General features: G+C 40.0%; 1 protein-coding gene across 1 annotated transcript in view; it reads right to left on the reverse strand.

Annotated features, from left to right (window-relative positions):
* Window positions 1-26,862, reverse strand: part of CTNNA3 (catenin alpha 3) — an 878,552-nt gene that overhangs the window by 24,939 nt on the left and 826,751 nt on the right. The window contains exon 15 of the mRNA XM_032232234.1: window positions 14,463-14,568. Coding sequence (XP_032088125.1) covers window positions 14,463-14,568 — 106 coding nt within the window. The remainder of the gene's footprint in view (window positions 1-14,462; window positions 14,569-26,862) is intronic.

Genomic DNA, 26,862 nt, shown 5'->3' on the forward strand with positions numbered 1-26,862 from the left:
TTCTCATCCTTCCTATTACCTATCTCCTCCCACTTAAGACTATAACCTTGTTGCTTGTATTTCTATGGTTTATATTGTTTTATTTGTTTCCTAGTATGATTTGATTGCTTATTTAGTAACCTATGACTATCACTAAATGTTGTATTTTATGATTCATGATGAATGTATTTTTCCCTTTCCTTTTTATGTATGAGAGCATATGCACCAAAGACAAATTCCTTGTGTGTCCAATCACACTTGGCCAATAAAGAATTCTATTAATTCTTTTTTTTTTTCCATTTTTAAACAGATATCCATACTATTTAAACTAATTTCAGAAGAAGCTCTTATGCCAGTCAGGAGGGAAAGGTCAGGGAAGTGAAATAACAATGAAATATTCCTCGAGGGTGAGCAACTAATTGTGATGTCCTCTGGGTTTTGGCCATCTCAGAATCCTATTTACGCCTTTCCATCTTTCCTCCAGGCATCCCAGATCTCTTATGCTCCTTATCAAGATTTATGTAACAAAGCATTGCTTGCTCCAACTCAGATGCTGCTGAGCATCATAAATTTACAATTGCTCTTTTGTACTGCTGCCAGTTTACTTACTTGATAGCGTTAGGCTGTTTTTGCAAGAGGTACATAATAATGAACTCCATGTTCTTTTATGCATCTAATACCTATGTGGTGGTGATGGTGTTGTTTTAACTTGTTGTTTTTTTATGTCTGGAACAGCAAATACAAAAGTCCCCTTCAGGAATAAAATATTATGGAACTGAACAATCACCCATACTTGTCATTCTGCAATGTTATGAATAGTATCTTTAGCGTGTGCTCTCCTATTTCAATGAGTGAGTTTCTGTGATCTGAATATGAAAAAGACAACTGATAGTATTTTCACATACAGCTGCTTCTACGACTCAATCTCTCCAAGACAGTTTGAAACTGACCCCCCCGTTGTCTTCAGTTCTGGTAAAGTCCTACAGAAAAAAAAGAGAGAGATCATCTAGGTGGCGCAGTGGTTAAATGCAGCACTGCAGGCTACTTCAGTTGACTGTTATCTGCAGTTCAGCAGTTCTAATCTCACCGGCTCAGGGTTGACTCAGCCTTCCATCCTTCCGAGGTGGGTAAAATGAGGACCCGGATTGTTGTTGGAGGCAATATGCTGACTCTGTAAACCGCTTAGAGAGGGCTGAAAGCCCTATGAAGCGGTATATAAGTCTAACTGCTATTGCTATTGCTACCTTGAGGACCTCAGTACTTCCTCCAACTGATCAGTGAGTGGGTGTAAAATTAAAGAAATAAGCAAGTCATAACTCTGGTGCTGGAGAAGACTCCTGCGAGTCCCTTGGACTGCAAGGCGATCCAACTGGTCAGTCCTAGAGAATATCAACCCTGACTGCTCTTTAGAAGGCCAGATCCTGAAGATGAAACCCAAATACGTTGGCCACCTAATGAGAATGAAGGACTCTCTGGAGAAGAGCCTAATGCTGGGAATGATTGAGGGCAAAAGAAGAAGGGGACAACAGAGAATGAGGTGGCTGGATTGAGTCACTGAAGCAGTCAGTGTGAGCTTGAATGGACTCCAGAGGATGGTAGAGGACAGGAAGGTCTGGAGGTACTTTGTCCATGGGGTCGTGATGGATCGGACACGACTTCAGGACTAAACAACAACAACAACAAAACAAATCATTCCAGGAGAATATGAGAGGCGCCTTCTCCTCATTTCTTGTTGAAGGTAAAAAAAATTCTCTGTGAGCTTCCAGGGCCAAATGTGAGAATATTGGCAGTTTTACAGCTCAAGAGCTGGTGGAGAGGAGAAATCAGAGATTCCACTAGAACTCTGCAGTTGTGAGAGGAAACAACAGCTTTGATTTCCTTTCCCTTAAACTAGTCTCTTGATTGGTTGGATCTGGAGCTGGTTTGGTATCAGCTCAAAGGGCTCAAGGACAAGTTCCTTGGATGCAATTTTCATTGAAAAGTGGGGGGAGGGAAAGGCAAATTTAACACTGTCAGTACAGGAAGTCCTCAACTTACGATCACAATTAGGATCAGAATTTCCATTGGAAGTAAGGTGGGTTTTGAGCAATGTTCCCTCTAATTTTTTTCCAGTGTATGCAGAAAAGTATAGTGTTTGAGCACCACATTTTCATGCCTGAGCACCTGAATTTTTTTTAGCCATAATTGCCATCAGAGCAGATGTTGGAGAGGGGGGCAAGGAGGAAAAGGGTCCCCTCCCTCTCCCTCAGACCCCCAGGAAGGAAGAAAGGGAAGGGAGGGGGAGGGAAGGAAAGGAAATGGGAAAGAAGAAAAGAAAAGCATGAAGAAGGGAGGGAAAGGGAAGGTAAAAGAAAAAAGAAGGGAAAAGGAAATAAGAAAAGGAAAAGAGAAAGGAAATGAAAAGAGAAAGGAAGGAAAGGAAAAAGGAAATGGGAAAGAAGAAAGGAAAGGATGAAGAAGGGAGGGAAAGGGAAGGGAAGGGAAAAGAAAAAAGAAGGGAAAAGGAAAGGAAAAGAGAAAGGAAAGGAAAAGAGAAAAGAAAGGAAAAAGGAAAGGAAAGGAAGATAGAAGGACAGAAAGGGAAAGGAAAGAGTGGAATGGATTGGTACTGCTCAAAAATCATGTCTCAAGATCCTGTGGACCCCTTTGGCTCAGGCAGTCCAACTCCATGCTGCTTCCCTCTCTCCGCAAAGCAAAGGGATCGCAGAAAGGCCAGAACGGGGCTTCAGACGACGCAATGCCTGAGAAACACGGGATGTGCAGAGAAATGCAGGCTACAACCAGCAAATCACGTTTTCCCAGGAACCGACAAAGCCCCAGAGGACCAATGGGAATTCTCCCTTCTTCAGCGTCATCGGTCTCTGGGAAGAGTCTTCCTTGACTTCACCCACTGGAGGAGAGAGTTTGGTGCAGAGAGAGGAGGGAGGGAGGGGGAATATTTTAAGTCATATTGTAAGACATTAAAAAACACTATGCGGCAGTTGGAAACTGCTGCGTGGAGTTTTCTTGTTACATGCGCAGCCGCGCAGCTGCGTAGCTTAGAGGGAACATTGGTTGTGAGTTTTTTCCCTGTTTTATGGTCATTTTTGTCACGGTTGTTAAGGGAATCACTGCACTTGTTAAGTGAATCATGCAGTTGTTAAGGGAATCTGGCTTCTCCTCTATTGTCGGGAACTGACTGGGAAGAGGCTAAATGTGGATCACATGACCCTGGGATACTGCAACTGTTGTAACTACATACAGGTGGCCAAGCACCCAATTTTAAACATATCAGCATGGGAATGCTGCAACAGTCATATTACTTTTTTCCGTGCTGTTGTAACTTTGGTTGCTGAATGGATGGTTGTAAGTGGAACACTGCCTGTAAAAGGATTTAAGACACGTTATGGCATTACATTGTCATCATGTGATGTTTTGGGACTCCCCCCCCCCTTCGCTAAACCGGAGGTGAGCATGGCCAGCGTGTGACACATCTGGCCTGCGGGTCACCAGTTTGACACCCCTGATTTGAGAGATAGGAAAGATTACTTCATATTTGGATTGCACTTCTAAAATCATTATAATTTTGTTTATATTATTTTCCTTTGGATCAAGATTTGCCTTCCTTTTAATGCGCATCATTGAAGCAGAATTAGCAATCTGAACTTTTTTACAGGATTAGGTAATGAGCTGCCATATTTTCTAAAGGCTGTGGCAGAATAATTTGGAACACACTGAGATCCAAAATTCAGAGCTTTACATACACTTTTCCTAGAGAGGAGGAATCTCAAAATATTATGATCCTCTGAAAGACCCCTGATGAGAATAAAGAGACATGCAGCATGATTTGAGAAAAATCATATTTGTGCAATTGCTTCCTTCATTTTTCTTCAATACTAATTATGCAGAATTAAACTTATTTAAATCACTAAAACTTTGTACATATTTTTTAGTAATACACTCCATTGAATTAATATGCTGTCTCCCGAGTAATTTATTTGCACCCCAACAGGGAAAGTAAAGATACTTATCTTTGTTTCCTTGATTTTCAGAAAAGAATCCTACATATAGCCCATCCCCCCTCCCCCCTTCTCTGTGTGTGTGTGTGTGTATGTGTATGTCTCTGTGTGGCTTTGAGTCTGTGTTGACTCCTGTCAACTGCCTGGATTGGTCCCGGAAGTTTTTTGGGTCAGATTTTTCAGAAGTCAGGGTTCCAAGTAATACACCCATAGCAAACAAAACTCTGAGGCAGGTAGATTCCTCAAACAATAGTGTTATTGAATATATCATATTGGCACAGTTCTGGTGAAAACCGACTCTGAAGTTTCCTGCGGTTTTCACCTAATTAAAAATAAAAGTTTTGCCCCTTTCCAAAACAATAAGTCACATGATCCATTCAAGGTGCCATCAAGTTGCCTGGTAACTTCACTCCTCCTCTCTCTTTGGCCACCTGTGGGAATCTCCTTGGTTCCCAGGAGAAAGTATTTTGTTTTGGCTACAAAACCCCAGCTATCTCTATTCCCCTCTCCTAATCCTTCAGGTCCAGTGTGGCAACACTGAAGCGTCAAAATGGCTTCGGTCATGTCAGCTTCAGGGTTGACATTGCCATTGCCTGCTTCCTAGGGCTGAGATGGAGTGACTGACCAAGATCACTTAGCTGGGTCTGTGCCTAAAGCAGGACTAGAACTCACAATCTCCTGGTTTCCAGACTGGAGCTTTAACCACTGCACTTAAATGGCTCTCATAGCCTATCCCTAGATCACTACAAACATCCTATTCTGTGGAAGGGGTGAGATCCATCATCAGTGACATAATATTCAACGTAGAAGTAATGAAAATAGCAGGAATTCAAAGAGAGATGCCGGTGCTCTTCTACAATAAACAACATAGTCAGGCACTAAAAACATTAAATGGATTGTAATTGCACACTTGTGGTGATTGGAATCTATAAACTACTAAAACCTGTTTGTCTATTTGTAACCTTCAATTAGCTGAAATGGTATGTCACAAGACATTTTTTGAATCAAGTTAGCTCAAATCTGCTAGGTTACAGAATGTGTAGAAAATCCAGGACCCATTAATCCTGTGTAATTTAAATTTCAAGGATCCTCACACCAGTTGTATTTGCAAATTTGTGATGGCTTCAGCCCTGCTACAGTCAGCTATGATCAGAGGATCATGATTTCCAATACTCCCCGCCAGTTTCCCACAAGCAAAGCCACTGAGAAGCTAGCAGGAAGTCAGATCTGGTCCCACTGCTTTTTCATCTGGCTGCGGTCATCCTATTTATCTCTTTAGGTAAGGAAATATTGACAAAAGAAGACCCAATAGAGCAGCAGTCACCAATCATGAGAAAATTTTGGTGGTCCACAGAAAAAGTATTTATATTTTTTATATTGCACTACATACTATTTATCATTTAAAAAATCATATTAGTGGTCCACGGGATTTAAAATTATGAATTTAGTGGTCCCTAAGGTCTGAAAGGATGGTGACCCCTGCAATAGATCATAGGTTGTCTGGTTGGAGCTAAGTGAGAAATGATATTGTCATTTAATACTTTGCAATAACTAAGAGAAAATTTGCTACTTATTCATAATTCAAAATGTTAAACATAAAACCGAATAACAATAGAAGATCCCTCTAACTGTATTTATTTATTTAAGAAACTTTTTATGGCCGTCCAACTCACTCTCAGTGACTCTGGGCAGCTTACAAGTTTCTATTGTATTAAGTAAACCAATTTCGTCTTAGCAATTTTAGAAGGAAATACATTTACTTCCCTTGTTCTACTGATTTCAGAATTTGCAACATTAAAATTCATGTTCAATAGAATGTGAAATATACAAAAAAGCCATAGAAATCTAGATCAGGGATCAGCAACCTGTGGCCCTTGGAGTCGCATGTGGCTCTTTCATCCCTCTACTGAGGCTCCCTGTCACTCAAAATATGTGTCACAACTGCCAATGTGCGACACCCGACACCACACAATTTATTGAGCTTTTCGGCGCTTAGTAAACCAACCATGGATAAATCCAAGAAAAGAAAAGTTTCAGAAGAAACCAGAACTTTTAATTCAAATACATATGCTAGTTTTGTGGACACTCAAGAAATAGTCAGGCATGGGAAGGGTTTTGTAGCTCCTAGTGTTTTCTTTTCTGTGGGAAACTGGGTCCAAATGGCTCTTTCATCAATGTTTAAGGTTGACGACCCCTGATCTAGATGAATTTGACTGCCGCACTGATTTCAGTGGGGTCTCACTAAATAGCAGACAAAGCGGAACCAAATTTATATTATTCTAAACAGCCAGACAACCATCTTAATTGCCCTGATTGTACTTATCATGACCATATTACTGTAATTTTTGTCTCAATCACCTTAACATATTTAAAATCTTATTTATGGTAATTTACTGATATGCAATAAGACAGAATCCTAATAAAAATAATGTTCTAATTAGAATTTGCTTTTTAAGTTTCTGACTTCTACAGTTTTGCAACATAAGCATAAAATGGATTTTTATAACATTGTGTGATCAGCCTCACACACACCCCCAACAGATTTCTAGTTAACAATAAGGAAGACAGTTTGATGTTTCTTCAAACGGGCATTAATGTGTGAAAGTTTTCTTCCTAAGTATGTAATTGAGTTGGGGGATTGGGGGGGAGGAGAGGTGAGAAAGCATTTCATGGGAAAATAAGGTAGCCAGAAATTCTGCATTTGGGATCCATATAAATTACTGAATTGAATGGCTTACCACACCATAACTGATTGGATTTGCAATTCATTGCAAGCTGTTCACTATGGAGGAGAAACATCTATGAGGATTTCAACAAATATGGAGTGCAAACCAGGGGTGGGCTACTATAGGTTCACCCTGGTTTGGGAGAATCTGTAGCTAACATTGTGGCTGGTTCGGAGAACATCCATATCCCACCCATGGCTGCCCCTGCCCACCACATCCTGCCCCCCCGCCCCTCTGACCAATCTCCACACAGCCCGTTTTGGTGAAGGAGGCCATCTAGGCCATGCCCACCATGGTGATGGCCACCCAGTGACTGAGCAGAAAACCCATTGCTGAAATTTTTGAAGCCCACCTCTGGTGCAAACTACTTTCCAGAACTTCCAGGTGACAGAAAGAAGAACGGGGAATCAATCTTCCTGGTCTTAAAGCCAAGAAATGAGCCCTGACGTAAAGTTTTCACCTGGCACACATGATCTATGACAGTGATGGCAAACCTTTTTTGGCTCACATGCCAAAAGTGGGGTGAATGTAGGGAAGTCATGCGGGGGTGTGCTACACCCATAATGCTTTGCACATGACCCCAGCGTGCACCCTTTTTGGCGTGCACTGGCGTGATCTGGAGAGTTAAAACCAGCCCTACGAGCAACCCGGAGGTCCGTGCCCAAACGTTCCCGGTTTGCTTGTAGGGTCGTTTTTTGCCCTCCGAAGCATTCAGGGAAGCCTCCTGAAGGCCCCTGAACACTCCAGAGGGCTAAAACAGACCCTATGAGCAAACCGGAAGTCTGTTCCTGAATTTCTCAGTTTGCCCGTAGGGCCAGTTTTTCACGCTGCGGAGGCTGAAGCAATAGCAATAGCAATATAGCAGTTAGACTTATATACCGCTTCATAGGGCTTTCAGCCCTCTCTAAGCGGTTTACAGAGTCAGCATATTGCCCCCAACAACAATCTGGGTCCTCATTTTACCCACCTCGGAAGGATGGAAGGCTGAGTCAACCCTGAGCCGGTGAGATTTGAATAGCCGAACTGCAGAACTGCAGTCAGCTGAAGTAGCCTGCAGTGCTGCATTTAACCACTGCGCCACCTCGGCTCTTTTTCGCCTCCGGAGGGCGAAAAATGGCCTCAAAAGGCTGAAATCAGCTGGCCAGCACACGCATGTGCACTGGCTAGCTTACAGGGCAACGCTTTGCATGCCCTGAAAAATGGCTCCACGTGTCACCCGTGGCATGTGTGCCATAGGTTCGCCATCACGGGTCTATGATGAAAAGAACAAGAGATGAGAATTATATTTAAAATAAAATAATAATCTCATAGGAGCTATAGGAAGATAGCCCCTACTGCAATAAACCTTGCTTCCCTCCACTAGAAAAGAGGCAGGAAAATATAAAAGAATTATGAAAAATCAGACCAAGCTGTGTGGATTCCCCCAGACAGTAGAACTCCATGCTTCAGACAGGGAAATTGCACAACAAAATACAGCTATGAGGCAGGAAGGGAGGTTTGTGTATAGTTTTATTAACTACTGGAACATTTGTATCTTGCCTTTCAATCAAGGTAAGCATGAGCCTTTATCAGCCTAAGGAAAAGGACAAAGAGTTTAAGTGAAATTATTCTTGATTTTAATGTTTTTTGGGTATAATAACAACAACCCAGAGAGGAAGAAGTGAAACCGAAATCAGCCCTGGTGTTTTGTCAATGAAAACAAGGCCTGTGGCTGTGCTGCCAAATGTCTTACTTCCTGGGGTGGTGAAAAGCATCTAAGAATATAATTAGAACAAGAAATTGGCAATATAATTTGAATGTAGAATAAACACTGGTTTCCAATGTATTTTAAGTGATTTGGGAGAGGCTGTATGATTCTGCAAAAATTATGGGGTTTCTTCATTCATGTAGAAGTTGGAAGAACTTAAAACCTTGCAAGAAAACAATTCTATGTTACAGAGAAATACAGCCAGAAGACCAGTGAAATCCTGTCGATTTAACAACTGGTTCAGTGATTGTGTGTTTCAAACACGGGCGGACACGGAGGACAGCTTTAACAAAATTTATCTTTCATGTTACTTCAGGGGAGTAACACAACTCAGGTGCGGCAATCCACTCTGCCAAGCAAATCAGCTGAGAGGTAAGTAAAGTAAAGTGTAGGGACAGCCAGGTGGGCCCACCTGATCGGCGGAGCAAACCGGTTTGCTCCCAGCTGATTGTAGGAGTTACAGTTTGGCTCGAACTGGTCTAACCCGGTGGTCAGGCCTGCACCCATCTTTTCTTTTGGGTCTTTGGGTCTTTCTATTATTCTACTATGCATTTTCTATTGTAGGAAAATGGGAGGGGAGATCGTAAGGAGTTACATACTATGTAGTCAAAACAAAATTCTTTCTAGAAAGGTCATCCTTTGTCTCTGCACCTCTGCACTTGAGCGGAATTGGATGGGTGGAACTGCCAGCATGGCAGTGGGAGATTGGACCATGTGATGGACTTGTGGGTGTGTGAGCAAGATCTTGAACTTTCAACTAGGAGGGGAAAACTGGGAAGCTTTCAGATTCGGGTTTTCCCAGATGTGCCAACATGGCTCTTTTAATAAATTGGAAGTTTGAGCAATACTTTGCTTTCGACTTTGATTTACTTTTGGATGTTATTTGGAACCCTGACGCCGTCTGAATCCCACCCTGCCGAAGACATCAAACAGAAAAATCTGTACTTGTCGAATTACTATTGACAGTTATACATGGAAGCAACCTCTTTCCATGTATGGCTTTCCATGGATTTTTAATTGGATTTGCACGGTCCGAGTAGGGGAAAAATCAAGTAACTCCAACCTTATTGTCACCAAGAGATGAGGATTATATTTAAAGTAGAAATAACAGTCCAGGTACAATCATGCACGGAAAGTTTATGGGAAGAAAGTTTATGGGATCTAATGTGATCAATTTTGTTTCCCTCCACAAGAAGAGAAAAACCATAAGGAAAATGTAAGAGAATTGTGAATGTGAAACAAACCATATGGGTACTTTCTCACCTCACCAGTAGAATTCTGGATTTGAGACAGGAAATTTGCATAATAAAAGCCTTATTTTGAGACACTTATGGAATAAGGTAGGATGAAATATAGTGTTTGATGCATCTGTATCTTGCCTTTTCATCTGTAAGCCCTTATTACTCTAAGAACATGACAACTTCATAGTGGAATTATTTCAATAATTATTTCAACTGGAAAACAGTGGGGATATTACAAGCCAGACTGAAAAATGCAAGATAATTTTAGCAGGAGACTTCACACCAAACATTGACCAGGAGACTCATAGGCTTACTTTCTTGATGAACCTATCAGAAGACATAACCAAAGGCCTGGTTTGAATTTATCAGTTCAGTTCAAGATACCACATTCTTCCCATCATGCAACAATCAATCAATTCAACAATCACAGGAAAAGAATACCATTCATCAGACATCAGTATTAGCCATCACAGAGAAAGCAACTGATATAAAGATAGAACCACCATCTTAGCAGCTGAATAAATAATCTACCAATAACTACAAAATTGTGGAAACCTTTTGGGAAAAGTGTATTTTTGAGGTTTGATGGTTAATAACACCAAATTTTATATCAATGGAAATATAATTTAATCAAGAATGTAATGCAACAAAGTTTGGTCAATTATCTGTATTCTATGAAAAGTTATAGCCAAATAATCAGAAAAAGGAAGCAAAACTTGCTTAGGTTGATATCAGGTAGCTTTCTTTCATCTGATTGTAGCCAATGAGCATGGGTGTTTAGAGAGCCAATCAGGTGTCACCTTGTTTTGGCAATGAACCAATCAGATCACATTAGGATTCAGTTATTGATGTCATATATTGAAGCTGAGAGGAGGGCATTTGTCAGTGTGTTATGTGATCACTATCAAATTGGTTGGGGTTTTTTGTGTTCTTTCATTTAGTGAGCTAGTAAAACATAATAAAATTAAAGTAATGGTGCAAAGAGTTGACTGGACCAGAAAGTGATGTAAAATAGTATTATTAAGTAAAGAAGGCTACAGTTATAAAGAAATTAGAAGAAAAATTGGTGGAAACTTAACAAAAGGTGGCATTTCTAAGTTTTTGAAGATATATAAGGAGACTCAGTCACTACAAAACCACACTGGAAATGGTGCACAATAGCAAGTGATGATAGAAGAATTAAGAGACTGTGCCTATGTGACAGAAGAAAACCATCTGGGTCTATATAAGATGAAATGGTGCAATGCATTGAGTGCAAGGACTGTTTGGCACAGACTGCAGGAATTTGGCCTAAAATCTAGAATTCCACTAAAAAAGCTGCTATTATAATAGCAAATCCTTCATAAAACTTATTGCATTACATTCTTGATTAAATTATCTTTCCATTGATATATGATTTTATGGTACTACTCCAAAAAAACCTGGTGTTATTAGCTATCAAACCTCAAAAATACTGTACACTTTTCCCAAAAGGTTTCCACAATTTTGGCCACTACTGTAGCAGTGGTGGGTTCCTACCAGTTCAGACCAGTTCAGCTGAACCGGTAGTAGCTTGGTGGCCTGGGTTGCTGGAACTGGCAGCAACCTAGGCCTGCCACGCTCCTGAACCAGATCTCCCAGTGGTGCCATAGGCACTGCCATCTTGTTTTTTGCTTCTGCATTTGCACAGAGCAATTTTAGTTGTACTGCGCATGTGCACGTAGCGTGTCCCTGAGCGAACAGGCAGTAGTCTCTGCCGGAACCCACCCCTGTACTGTAGGTATCAGTCACATTGCAAAGCAATATTTGCTCACAGAATCACTTATCAAGTATGTTCAAAGCAGAAAAGACAGAAGAATATAAAATCCACACATCTGCAAAACTCCTGCATTGATAGCAATAGCGATAGCACAATATATACCGCTTCATAGGGCTTTCAGCCCTCTCTAAGTGGTTTACAGAGTCAGCATATTGCCCCCACAGTCTGGGTCCTCATTTTACCCACCTCGGAAGGATGGAAGGCTGAGTCAACCTTGAGCCGGTGAGATTTGAACCGCCGAATTGCAGCTAAGAGTCAGCTGAAGTGGCTGCAGTACTGCACTCTAACCACTGCGCCACCTCGGCTCTTGATTATGCCATCTTGAAGATTAATGAAACATTAATCTTGAAAAGGCACCTTTGGGACATTAATGAAATATCTGCATCCTCATGATGAAGCATGGAGAACTCTAAACAATGCAACAAGTCAATACAGAGCCACACATTCAACTACCATGAATCCAAGTCAAGTCAGATTTCTTGAAACAGTAATGTTGTCCCTGTATATTTTAAATATATATCCTGTTAAAGGAAATGTCTTATAGGATAGAGCTAATGTTCAATCACAACGTATCCCACAAGGCAGCAATCCATATTGCCTAATTCAATGGTTTCACAATTTTACATTCCGATGGCACGAAACCCAAATAAAAGTTATTCACTTGAAACTGTTCTACTTTATGAACTGGAAAAGGTCAAAGATATGCAACACTGAATCTTCATTACAGACTGATTGCTTATTTCAGGCACACTTTCACATTAGAAGCTACACCAGAGTGGAAAAAAAAATGTATTTTTTAAAAAAACTTGTTTTATGATGGAGGTGTTGACTGGAAGGTGGTCTCAGGCTAACAGAGCTGTGCTTTGAAAGGTACTGTGAATGATGAACTGTGTTCCACTGAAATGACATTATTAGCTTTGGCAAGAAGCTAATTCAGCTATCTCCCAGTTTTGCCAACCATAAAGAAAATCTTTGAAAAAATATGTGTTTAAACTGCAGAATAATAAAGTACCTAGCCCACAGTTCACTGGCAGGCATGCTCGTTGTTATGGAAGGTGTGCATATAGCAGGGAGAGATAATCGGGAACAATGCCAAGCAGTTATTTCAGCAGAGGTTTCTGTACTCTTGGCTGCTGATTTGGCACTTTCAGTTTTCTGCCAGGCTACCACGTTCCACACGAGCAGCTGGATCAGGGTTGCAAAGATATACATGAAGGAGACTCTAGGCCATTATTACAATGTGCATCTATAACTTATTTTACTCACACACTTTACACAGCACAAGAAACCATTAAAGTCCAGACAAGTGAATTAAATGTACCCCATGAGTTAATTTGTCTTTAGTATGAATATCTCAAAATGATATTTATTTAGTTAGTTATTTAACAATACCTATATCCCAATGGTGCTGGAGAAGACTCCTGCAAGTCCCTTGGACTGCAAGGCGATCAAACCGGTCAGTCCCAGAGGAGATTAACCCTGACTGCTCTTTAGAAGGGCAGATCCTGAAGAGGAAGCTCAAATACTTTGGCCACCTAATGAGAAGGGAAGGACTCACTGGAGAAGAGCCTGATGCTGGGGACGATTGAGGGCAAAAGAAAAAGAAGGGGACGACAGAGAATGAGGTGGCTGGATGGAGTCACTGAAGCAGTCAGAGTGAGCTTAAATAGACTCCAGAGGACGATAAGGACAGGAAGGCCTGGAGGAATGTTGTCCATGGGGTCGCGATGGGCTGGACACAACTTCACAACTAACAACAACAACATCACCCTATCCACTCCAGGGATGGGATTTACTCAAGTCCAAAAATATGCACTAAAATGTACTGTATATGGATAACCAAAGTCAACAACAACCAAAGAAATCCAAAAGCATCAAAGATACAATTCAGTTAACAGAAAGGCTAAATCTCCGAAGGAACAATGCTTCAACTTGTCAGAAAACATATACAATACGAACTATCAATACTGCTAACCTTTCTTCTGCTTTGCTTTTTATCCCTTATCACACTCTTTATGTTTTGTCCGCCCAAACAGGTAGACTAGATTAAGAAACAGACTGTGCAGACCGAAAGCTACTTTTGTTAGAATGGTTATAGTAACCTAATCTTGCAAGTATGAATGAGCTTCCTTGCTCTGCTGTTTATCTTCATGTGAATTCGGAAAAGGGGAGCCGAGACATTTTCCTAAGGCATTCTCTTGGCCTGGATTCAATATTCATTTATCTGATTGTTGCTTTGGTAATGCACATTTTCACATTTCAGGGTCAAAAACATTCTTGGAGTCACAAGGCAGAAAAGTAAAATAGACAGCAAAACTCTTGTTTCTACTTTATAAACCTGTGATGGTGAACCTATGACACGCATGCCACAGGTGGCACGCAACGCCCTCTCTGTGGGCACGTGAGCCGTCACCCCAGTTCAGCTCTGCCGTGCATGTGTGAGCACCTCCTGCCGGCCAACTGGTCATCGGGTCTCTGCCAAGCATGCATGAGGGTGGGGTGTGTTTGGGGGGGCAGTGCGTGCATTCATGGGGGTCTGGGGCGCATGCAAGGGTCTGTGTACGCATGTGCAGGGATTTGTGCTTAGCAAAGCCTGATTATAAAAGGGCATTTAATTCTTGCTACACTACACAAAAATATAGCATTTTAATTTTTTTTAAAAAATTCTTTAATAAACCCTCTTGTTTGAAAAAATAAGATAGCATTTCCATGAAGCAAGAGGTTTTATTATGAAGCCAATTATGGGGTTTAAAATTCAAGTTACCAAGATAATTTTAGAATGGTGGCAAATAATTAACTGGTGCATGTGGGCTCTGGTTTAATAATTCATTCTGCAACAGCTGTAGTAAACTCTTAGCAAGCTGCTTGCCAAAGAAAATAGGCACCTGACAAAGAATGTAAAAAATACAATAGTATTTGGAGCATGGGGTCAGTTGTAACACAACACATGTTATGCTCTCCCTGTTATCTTACCTGATTAGAAATGAGTCTTGCAAGAACATCCATCCTAGATCCTGACTCTGAGATCATTTTAGCTGCATTAATCACATCTGATGTATTCTTCAGTGGTCCTCTGCCCCTTTAATTAAAACAAAAGATATATAATGAATATTAAACATCTGGTATAGTCTTAGAATAAATATGAGAATACAATTTCTTTTAGTCCTCCTCTAAGAATGTCTCTATTGCACTTGAAAACAAGAGATGTGTCTGCAACCAGATGATCACATTTTATCTATTGCATGTGTGATGGCTCTGATTCTCAAGGTGACCTACAATCCACTATAAAAATATGTTAAATTAACTTCTAAAAGGTAAATTAGCAACACCACCAAATAATTGTGCACGTTGTCTGGATGAACAGGAAATGAAAAGAATTATTATAGCTTCACACCAGCGGTGGGCTTCACATTTTGTTACCACTGGTCCACCGCGCGTACACACGCCCGCTTTGCGTACATGGGTGTGAGCACCCCCTCCACGTATGCGCCTGGCCTTCTGCAAATGAGCTTTGCTCATGTGCCCTCCGTGCATGTGCCTGGATTCAAAAACGTGCCTAAATAAGATGGCATAGAGCTGGGGCGGACCCACCTACGATTTCAGCTACCAGTTCAGGCAAACTGGTGGAAACTGGCTGAATATCACTTCTGCTACACACACATATAATGAAAACAAATAATCAAGATAGCTACACAATCTTCTTGGAGCAATGCCAATTGAAAGAAATGGCAATCTTTCAACAAAATTTGCTGAGCTGCTAGAAATGAGACAAGCAAACTCCTCATCCAATCTTGCATGACTCTTAAGACCAAAAGAGGCTTCATAAATTCCACACATCTCACCATTTAAACACACCTTACTTTTGAAAAGGACATTGAAAGAACATGTGAATATTTCTATTTTCTTTAAGGAGCAAAGCCAAATACATTCTTGAATGGGAATTTCAAATATTGATTTTGAAAAGAAGGCAAAACATTAAATCTTCTTGGGATGTCAAAGGATGTTGGCTTAGTAGCTTGCAAGAGAGAATGGGCTTCCAAACAGATACCCGACATACCAAATAAGATGGGTTTTTTTTTTGGAGAGTTTTTTTTACAAGTCCTGCTCAATATCTGCATTGAGGATTATTGTGCAAATGTTAAAATCACGCTGTCTTACAATTTAAAATGGATGTTTTATAAAATGATGTACCATAGATGTATGGCACTACAGAAATTATCTAAAAAGACTTTCAAAACTGTTGGAAATGTGAAATAGAGATATACTGTATGGTGAAGCAGATAATTTTAAATATTAATCAGATGCAACTGGACTTTTGTTGTATGCATCAAGCATGCAATGTGGGAAATAGGTTAGGACTTATGGACAGATAACTAGCAAAGGCTGCTGGATTATTGGCTTTATATAGGGCAACTGCAGCAAGGCAGGGAGATGGGAGAATGCAGAAATACCTATCATGGAGGAATGGATTGTAAAGATGGCAGTCCTTGGAGAAATGGCTAAACTGATTGATTTGATGAAGGAGGAAACAACAAATACTTTTAAAACAGAGTGGAAACCCTTGTGGAGTTTTTGCTGGAAATGGATAAACATGAACTGATGATTTCAGGGTTTATTAGTTAAAAATGTTTATCAGTAGAAGGGAACTAAATACCCCATTTTCCACAAAATAAGACCTCCCTGGATAATAAGCCCTCACTGAAAATATTTAAACGCATGGTAGCTTGTCCCCACCATTTCCTCTGGTTGCTTGCTGTGCAAACAACACGAGGTGAAGAGGTGAGGCTGGAGGGGGGGGAAGGGAGGAGGGAACATGCCCCATGCACCCCACATGCCCTTACCTAACGGTTGCTCCCCCAACCCTAGCCACTGCACCCCTTCTGCCATGCTAATGGCTGCCGGAAAAAGAGCAGCAGGCCCAGTGATGCGCAACACAACAGCAGCCATGAAGTGATTACGCTCACCGCCTCCTGCACCTCAAAAATAATAAGACCTCCCCGAAAATAAAGCCAAGTGCTTATTTCAGGGGTCAAAAGAAGGTAAGACCTTATTTCCCCCAAAATAAGGGTACCTGTCTTATTTTGGGGGAAACACGACATTTCCAATTTGGGAGGGAGGAAATGATAATTTCTGTGTTTGCACTGCTGCAAAGAAGATAAGAAGTCACTTCTTCAAACATTTATTTTTGTTTCTCTTTTTGATATTTTTCATTTTTTTTGTTTTTTCATTTCTTTATTTTTTTCTACTTTTACTTTGGAAATAGAAAGCTATGTAAATATATCTTAAAATTATACTGAAGGCACATAGTCTTAAATACTGGGAAATTCCTTTTGGGCCAAGGGAAAAGAAGAAAGAACAGTGGTTTCTAAAAGCTACTCTGATTTGCCTATTAGGATCATTTGTCTCCATCCTCTGTGCTAGGGTTACCATTGATCCTTGCTTATGTCCAGAACTGATTAATTCTAAATTGGAAAAAAAAAATGTCAGGGGTTGCCCCCTCACATGCTTTTTTTTTTTTTTTTTTTTCAAAATATTTGTTAGTAAATGCCTGGTTCCCAAAGCACATTGAATTAAGGTTTGGTTTTAGCCATTCTTGCGGTGAGAAAAATAACCAAATTGGAAGAGACCTTCTAGTCCATCCCCATTCTCAGTTAGGGGATCCTTACAAGTGACTGTCCAGTCTCTTCTTAAAAACCTCCCGTGATGAAGCACACACAACTTTTAAGAGGCACGTTGTTCCACTGGTTAATTGTTCTCACTGTTAGGAAATTTCTCCGTAGCTCTGGATCTCACCTGGATAAGCTTCCACCTATTGCTTCTTGCCCTGCCCTCAGGTGCTTTAGAGAATAGGTTGAATTCCCCCCCACCTTCTTTGTAGCAGCAAATATTGGAATATTGCCATCATGTCACACCTAGTCCTTATTTTCACTAGACTAATAGACTTCACCAGACTTCTCTAGACGCAGTGGTTCACTGGCTAAGACGCTGAGCTTGTCGATCAGAAGGTTGGCAGTTTGAATCCTTAGTGCTGCATAGTGGAGTGAGCACCCGTTACTTGTCCCAGCTTCTGCCAACCTAGCACTTCGAAAGCACATAAAAATTCAAGTAGAAAAATAGGAAACAATTTTGGTGGGAAAATAACAGTGTTCTGTGCACCTTCGGTGTTTAGCCATGCCGGCCACATGACCACGGAGACATCTTCGGACAGTGCTGGCTCTTCGGCTTAAAAACGGAGATGAGCACCGCCTCCTAGAGCCAGAAGCGAGTAGCACCCATGTGTAGGGGGAACCTTTACCTTATCATTCCTTCAGAGGAAAGAATTAAATTTTTCTTTCTCTGCTATATTTAAAAGCAAACATTAGAGCTTGAATTTCCAGCAGCTAATTTTTGCAATTACTTTGCTGAAAATAATCCTGTAAAATAAGTTTGGTTAGATCATTTCATTCTCAAACAAGCCTGCTTTTAAATTAGATAATTTACATGTCTCAAATTCAGTCCTTACAATGGGGAATAATCAGTGGTGGGTTCCGGATTCTGTTCCAACCGGCATCACCCACATGGACGTGCATGGTGCGTGTGCACTCACGCATAGTGTGCACATGCGTTGTAGCTGCAAACGCTTCCGCAAGCCTCTGCGACTATCTTTAACATGAATGTTTTGTATATATATTTTATTTTATTTTATTCAGTTTTCATTTTCATACACTCACATGTATACACCATACAGTATTAAACAATAATTGCATCAATTCCTCTTGTCGACAATGCCCCAGAAAATAAAAGCCTAATATACCTCTTCCATTCTCCATACACCTCTTTCTTCCACCACCCTCCAACTTTCTATCTTCCCTCCATCATCCCCCTCTACCCTACTTCCCCTCCCCCTCTACCACCCCTCTCTCCAAATCCGCTCCCCCCCTTCCTTTTCGCCTTCCCCCCCACCCTCTCTCCCATCCCTCTCTACCCATCCTTCTTCTTTCCTACTCCTCCTCCCCTTGGTGTATTTCCAGTATATGTTAATGTACTTGGCTTATCCTATTTTTAAAGAAAAATGAAAGAAAAACAGTATACATGTGAAGTGACATTGCATTGAGATCTAACACATCGTGTCTAGCCTAATATCTATCCCTCCCTCCCAGAATGTCCATTCTTGAGTTGTAGGCAGGTCTTCCTTCTTCCAGTATTGCGCCACCAACAGTCTTGCTGCCGTTATTAAGTGCAGGATCAAGTTAATCTCTACCACTGTAAAGTCAGTACTTATACCTAGCAAAAATAACTGAGGAGTAAACTTTATCCTTCTTTTAAAGATATTTTGCATAATCCACCATATTTTTATCCAAAATGCCTTAACCTTTTGGCAAGTCCACCATATATGGAAATAGGTAGCATCGAGAGAACCACATCTCCAACATTTGGGTTGTAAATTTGGATACATAGAAGCCAGCTTTTTAGAACATATTGTAAAAATTTTCTCTCAGGTTTTGAGCTTGTGTAAATTTCACATTTCTTACCCAATTTTTTCCCCATGTATCCAACATTATTGGTTCTTCAATATTTTGAGCCCACTTTACCATACAATCTTTAACTAACTCTGTTTCCGAATCTATCTGTATTAATACATTATATATCCTCTTTATATGCATTAAACTTTGATCTCTTATTTGTTTAAATAAGTTGTCCTCAATTTGGACAAAACCAATTTTTTGATCTATTTTCCACCTGGTCTGTAATTGCCCATACTGGAACCATGTTTGAACTGCCCTCTCCTCTTTTAATACCTCTAAGGATTTTAATTGTAGTGCCCCTCCTTCCAAAATAAGAAGCTGTCTATAAGTAATTCTATCCTGTTTTTGTGCTATATTTATATTTTCAATTGCATGTCTAGGAATTGTCCACATAGGTATCTTATCATTTAATTTATGTTGATATTTTTTCCAAACCCGCAGTAAAGTATTTCTTAAAATATGACTTTTAAAGTTTTTGTCCAGTTTTTTGTTAAATAACAAGTAAGCATGCCAACCATATACCAGTTCATATCCCTCAAGGTTCAGTATCCTATCATTAGTTAAATTGATCCAATCACTAATTACGGACAACACCACTGCATCATAATATAGTTTTAAATTGGATAGTTTCAAGCCTCCCCTCTCGCGTGTATCTTGCATTATTTTCAGCTTTACTCTCGGCTTCTTTCCTGCCCATACAAATTTATTGATACCCTTCTGCCATTCTAAAAGATTCGCATCTTTTTTAAGTATAGTAACATTTGGAAAAGAAATAAAAAATTTGGTAAGATATTCATTTTCACTGCCGCAATTCTTCCCAGCAAAGATAAGTGTAACTTCTCCCATTTTTTCATCTCTATCTGTATATTATGCCAGAGTGGTTCATAATTATACTTGTATAGTTTCCCATTTGAGATTGAATATTAACTCTAAGATATTTAACCTTTTTTGACTACCTCACATCCTAACATTCCTCCTAATTCCTCCTTTTGTTTAGTATTCATATTTATGGCTAATATTTTCATTTTCCCTAAGTTTATTTTAAAACCTGACACTTGACCATATTGATTAATCCTATTCATTAAAACCATACTGGATTCCTGCGGTTGTTCCAATATTATGACCAAATCATCCGCAAAGGCCCGCACTCTGTATTCTTGCTGCCTAACCTTAATTCCTTTTAGGCCCTCCAAGCCCCGTATTTTATTCAATAATACTTCCAAAGTTATAATAAGCAATAGTGGGGACAAAGGACAGCCCTGTCTTGTACCCTTTCCAATTTGAAAGGATTCTGTTAAACTTCCATTAACTATAATTTGAGCTGTTTGCGGTTGATATATTGCTTTGATTGCTTGTATCTCCTATCTGCATTTTTTGCAATATCTTCAGCAAAAATTGCCAATTAACTCGATCAAAGGCTTTCTCAGCATCCAGAAATATGAACGCAGCAGGGATTTGATTGTTCTTTCCCAAGTATTCTAATGCATTAATAATTAATCTAACATTGCTTTTCATCTGTCTCCCTTGTATAAAACCTGTTTGATCAGCGTGTATCAATTGTTGGATAACCAGCATTAAACTATTTGCGAGTATTTTAGTAAAAATTTTGTAGTCTACATTAATGTTTTGTATATCCAAATGTTTTCAGAGTTTTTGATACAAATATGATGTGGATTTAATTTTAGATGTTAATTCCATCAGAATGAAAGCACCTCTAGTTTCTTAGAAGAAGCCAAAGCTGTTGGTTCATACTGAAGTTTGAGACGTGCTTGAGTTGATTGTATTGTCACTGTGGAGAATTAGGTTGGCAATATTCTGAAGTCTAGGGGAAAAAAAACCTTACAGCAATCATTGAAAAGTAATTGATTTTAAATTAATTCCAGATTCCACCCGGTTTTCAATAGAACATTTTTTGCTCTATTTTTAAACTAGAGTTCTTCCATAGTTAAATATTTGTGGGGTAGTTGATATCTACAAGTCAGATAGATGGGCAATAATTTTTTTGCAACAGTGCTATGATTCAATTTTTTTTACTACCGGTTCTGTGGGCGTGGCTTGATCGGCATGGCAGGGGAAGGATTCTATAAAATCTTCATTCCCTCCCTGCTGCAGGGGAAGGAAACTGCAAAATCCCCATTCCCTCCCCACTCCAGGGGAAGGATACTGTAAAATCTCCATTCCCTCCCCACTCCAGGGGAAGGATACTGTAAAATCTCCATTCCCTCCCCACTCCAGGGGAAGGATACTATAAATTTTCATTCCCTCCTTGCTCCAGGGGAAGGATACTGTAAAATCTCCATTCCTTCTCCGCTCCAGGGGAAGGAAACTGCAAAATCCCCATTCCCCTCCAGGGGAAGGATACTGTAAAATCTCCATTCCTTCTCCGCTCCAGGGGAAGGAAACTGCAAAATCCCCATTCCCCTCCAGGGAAGAATACTGTAAAATCTCCATTCCCTCCCCACTCCAGGGGAAGGGTACTGCAAAATGCCCATTCCCTCCCAATCAACTGGGACTCCGGAAGCAGAGAATAGAATGGGGGGGGGGGAGTCAGAAGTGATATTTGCCAGTTCTCCAAACTACTCAAAATTTCCGCTACCGGTTCTCCAGAACTGGTCAGAACCTGCTGAATACCAACTCTGATTTGCAAGCCTGAGACCTCTTCCGTGTAAGCCCTATTTCTCCAACACAGGAGATTCCAGTACAGTCTTGTAATATGTCCCATCAGAAATGCCACGATCCTATTTCATACGTAATATTTCATGAGTCAGGAAAGAAAAGGTCTTTCAAAAAAATGTTTGACATCACATCTTCTGCATTTCTGAAAGCAATTAGCACCCACACAGTTGCTTTGGTAGTTCCACATTGCTTCTCAGACGCTTGTGGAAGCAGCTTCATCAAAGGATAACAGAAGAAGAAAATTATGCTTTGCCACCCACTCACCCAAGTTTTTAGCTGGGAAACCACAAAAGAGAAAGAATACTAGTTTCCTTCAAATGTTGGATATGGGTATAAAGTACTTGGCTTTCTGGAAGTGGATTCTTACTGAAAAACATAGCTTTGGAGGAATTTAACGTTCTATCCAAAGTAAGGTTCAGCCTTTGAAAGGAATGGCTTGGTGCTGAGATTTCAATTCAGTAAAGGTAACCAAGCTGGCAAGAATGGACAACACTCCAGAAGATAGGCTTAAGATACAGAAGAATCTTGACAGACCTGAACAATGGGTGCTATCTAACAAAACGAAATTCAATGGTGAAAAAGTAAGGTTCTACATTTAGGCAAGAAAAACAAAATGCACAGGTACAGTATACATGGTACCTTGATCAATAGCAGCAACTGTGAGAGGAATCTTGGAATCCTAGTGGACAATCATTTAAATATGAGCAAGCAGTCTGCAGAAGCTGCCAAAAAGCCAACAGAGTTCTAGGCTGCATAAACAGAGGGATAGAATCAAGATCATGTGAAGAGTTAATATCACTTTATAAGGCCTTGGTAGGCCACACTTGGAATACTGCATCCAGTTTTGTCGCCACAATGTAAAAAAGATGTGGAGACTCTAGAAAAAGTGCAGAGAAGAGCAACAAAGATGATTAGGGGGCTGGAGGCTAAACATAATGAAGAACAGTTGCAGAAACTTGGTATGTCTAGTTTGATGAAAAGAAGGAGTGACATGATAACAGTGTTTCAATATCTCAGGGGCTGTCACAAAGAAGAGGGAGTCAAGCTATTCTCCAAAGCACCTGGGGGTAGAACAAAAAGCAATGGGTGGAAACTAATGAAGGAGAGAAGCAACTTAGAGCTAAGGGGAAATTTCCTGACAGTTAGAACAATTAATCAGTGGAACCACTTGCCTCCAGAAGTTGTGAATGCTCCAACATTGAAAGTTTTTAAGAAAATGTTGGATAATCATTTGTCTGAAGTGGTGTAGGGTTTCCTGCCTAAGCAACGGGTTAGACTAGAAGACCTCAAAGTTCACTTCCAACTCTGTTATTCTATTCTATTCTATTCTATTCTATTCTATTCTATTCTATTCTATTCTATTCTATTCTATTCTATTCTATTCTATTCTATTCTATTCTACTCTATCCTTCTATTCCTATTCACATCCTCTATTCTATTCTATTCTTATTCCCATCTTCTATTCTATTCTTCTTATCCTCTATTCTATTCTATTCTATTCTTCCCATCCTCCTATTCTATTCTATTCTATTCTATTCTATTCTTTCTATTCCTATTCACATCCTCTATGCTATTCTATTCCATTCTATCCACTTAAAATGAGCCAGTTTGGTATAGTGGTTAAGGCAACTGGCTGGAAATCAGGAGAGCATGAATTCTAATTCTGATTTAGGCATGAAACCCTCTGGGTGACCTTGGGCCGGGGTCCCTAGGAAGAAAGAAGCAATGGCAAACCACATCTGAAAATTTTTGAGATGAAAACTGCAGTAAATTGTCCAGGGGAATTCTGGGTCTTAAAGCTGCCAAAATTGGACACCCCTTTCCTTGAGATACTTCAGTGTTTAGTTTCTCCACTCACTCAAGACTAATTTTCTGAATAAAATGGAGGAAGAATTACACTGATGGAGGAAACAATGAAAAGACAAGATCAGTTTGAGTGGAGAAGGGCGGCCCCGGGAGCCTTCTGTCCTTCAGGCCATTTGGAGTTCCTCTAACAGCTCCAGTGGCAGAAGATGGAAAATAAGAGTCGAGGGAAAGCACACACAGCAGAAACTCCATGTCAGACATAATATCTTCTTCTCTTTTTGCCAAATGTCAAGAGAGAAAAAAAAATCTATTTCCAGCTTTGTCACTTGTGACTTTGAACAATTCCTCTTCAGCTTTTCATTACAATTTTAATGTCTGTTTCATTCTAGCCTCATCTTGCTTTTATTTATTTATATTTTTCTTCTTTTAAACATCACCGATCGCACATCACAACAGTCCATCTTGCTGGGTACTGAGATCTGCACAGATTCCCCCCCCCCACACACACACACACCCCATTTGGAAGATTTGCTTGATCAGCTATTTTGGCAAGAGCATTTGACTGCAAATTATCCATCCTGAACAGCATTCCTGGCAGGAAGAAAGATAAAGCTTCTTTTCTCCAGCCCAGTGATAATGGTGAGTATATGTGTAGGAATCAATGTCTGCCTGCAGAGTTCTTAAGTCGCAACAAGATTGACCACTTTCACAAGTAAATAAATAATTTCTGTTAAGAACTAGCGGATACCTTTGAATTTATTACAGTGATATATATCTGTCCAAAACTTTTCTTCCTACTGCCTTAGGGGCATTGTACTGATTTTGAATAACTTAAACAAAAGAAGGAGAGTGCATTTCCTGCTAAATAGCATATTGACTGGGAGTAGGGTGGGAACGTATTATATATAGATTTTCATTCTATCACCTGTTTCTTTTTAAATGTCATTTAAGCTGTCATATCGTGAAAGCAACTTCTAAATTAAAAATCTTATTCCGAGAAAAAGATATCACACAAAATATAAGAAAAGATTTTGGAGAAAGCATGATGGCATAAAACAACTGAAAATAATGGTAATCGTTTTCCTTTGAATCTAAGTCAGAGAAAGGAAAGAGAAAAAGAAATTATAATATAAAAGCACGATGAAATAGAAGTTTAAATGTTTTTGGGGAAAAGAATTATTTTTCATTTTGATTGCCAATATACTTCACCAGTTGAAATTTCTTAGTCAAAAATATGAAAGCAAGCAAGCAGGTAATATGCAAGTAAGTAAAAAATGCTTGTGTTGTAAAATAACTATGAAAACCTGCAAGAATTATTTGTCCATATATAACCTTAACAATGTCTGCTACTAGTTTCTCTCTTTTGAAGGAAAGAGTGAGGTGACAGCAATGGTGGGTTTCATATTTTGTTATCACTGGTTCGCCCCACACGCGCCCACTCACTCGGCCTTCCGCACATGTGCCTGGGCTCGAAAACATGGTTAAATAGGATGGCATAGAGCCGGGGCGGATGGGCAGGCCCACCTGCAATTTCCACTACCACTTTGGGCGAACCAGTCTAAACCGGCTGAATACCACCTTTGGATGGCAGACTTACTTGATGAAAAACATCTTGAAAAAGGATGACAATGGGAAATCACTGCTTTGTGCTTGCCAACAAAACTAGGCAGATGTGTTCATGCAGACAGCAGGAATTGAGCTTTTTAAAAAGACCAGTGTCCTTACTTGGTGCCATGCTGATGAGCTGAGGTGCACCACTGCTAACCCTAGGCTAGAAAGTCATTGCTACTAGCCTGTATAGCAAGGGTATCCAACCTTGGCAACTTTTAAGACTTGCAGATTTCAACTCCCAGAATTTTCCAGCCATCTCCCAATTTTGGGAGCTGAAGTCTACAAGTCTTAAAGTTGCTGAGATTGGTTACCCCTGCCGTACAGACTCATTGCACAATTTAAAATCCTGAACAGTTCCAAATTTGAAGAACATCTTCATGGAGAGAGAAACTCTTCACTGTACAAAGTTATCTGCTATTTATGAAGGAGAATGATGGCAGAGGGAATAGTTGTTAACATGATAAATTTTTGTTCCCCTTTCTTGCGGTAGAGTTTTCCTAAATTTGAAATGACTGAAGAGGACTAATGAAGCAGACAATATTGAAGATAAAACTATTGGTTAGTACTCTGCTATTACCACTTGCTCTGAGGTATAAGCATACTGTTAGCTAGAAACAAATCAATATATGTTGTTGTTAGTGGCAAAATCGTGTCCGACCCATCGCAACCATATGGACAACATTCCTTCAGGCCTTCCTGTCCTCTACCATCCTCTGGAGTCCATTTAAGTCTACTGCTTCAGTGACTCCATCCAGCCATCTCTTTCTCTGTTGTCCCTTTCTTCTTTTGCCCTCAATATTTCCCAGCATTACGCTCTTCTCCAGTGAGTCCTTCCTTCTCATTAGGTGCCCAAAGTATTTGAGTTTCCTCTTCAGGATCTGGCCTTCTAAAGAGCAGTCAGGGTTGATCTCCTCTATGACTGATCGGTTTGACTGCCATGCAGTCCAAGGGACTCACAGGAGTCTTCTCCAGCACCAGAGTTCAAGGGCCTCAATTCTTTGGCTCTTAGCCTTTCTTATGGTCCAACTTTCACAGCCATACATTGCAACTGAGAAACCCATAGCCTTGACTATATGCCCTTTCGTTGGCAGGGCGATGTCTCTGCTTTTTAGTATGCTAAGCTGAAAGCCGAAATCAATATATAAGCAATGCTTTATTGAAGATTCTATCGGTCAGTTCCAGAGTTTCAGCATTTAGAGAGGAACAAATTGGAAAATTTTTATTTGCAGATGTTAAGAACAATGGAAGCAATTGTGACTGGGTTTCAAAGTTATTTGGGGATGCTAGAAAATGGAAAAGGTGTGGCAGGTTTCATAATAACCTTTATAATCGATAGAGGCTATTGGATTTCATAGAAATGGCCGTAACAGTCACTGAACTATCAACAATACTTAAGATTCTAAAATAGTAATTATTTTCTATTCAGCTTGTAGCAAATAACATACAATGTAATTTTAGACCTGTAGAGATAACAGTAGCTGTCTTTTGGCTTTCAATGAAGGAAAGACCTCTGAAGCCAGTAGGAAAAATCATCTAGCCATTTCTGCATCTATGGAGTTTGTACTTATGACACAGTGTGACCTAAAGATAATACTATAGATAATACCAAAAGGGATATTAAAAGGGTGATGGGTGAAGGAAAGAGCAAAACCAAAGTTGGATGCTATTGCAAGGCAAAAGTAGGATGTACAAAGATTGGATACGGGAAGAATTGGAAGAAATTAGATAACCAAGGAACCAGCAATACCAAATCTCAAAACCAGAGTTTTGAGATT

Source organism: Thamnophis elegans, chromosome 15 (assembly GCF_009769535.1).
Source record: "Thamnophis elegans isolate rThaEle1 chromosome 15, rThaEle1.pri, whole genome shotgun sequence".
In the NCBI taxonomy this organism is placed as follows: Eukaryota; Metazoa; Chordata; class Lepidosauria; order Squamata; family Colubridae; genus Thamnophis; species Thamnophis elegans.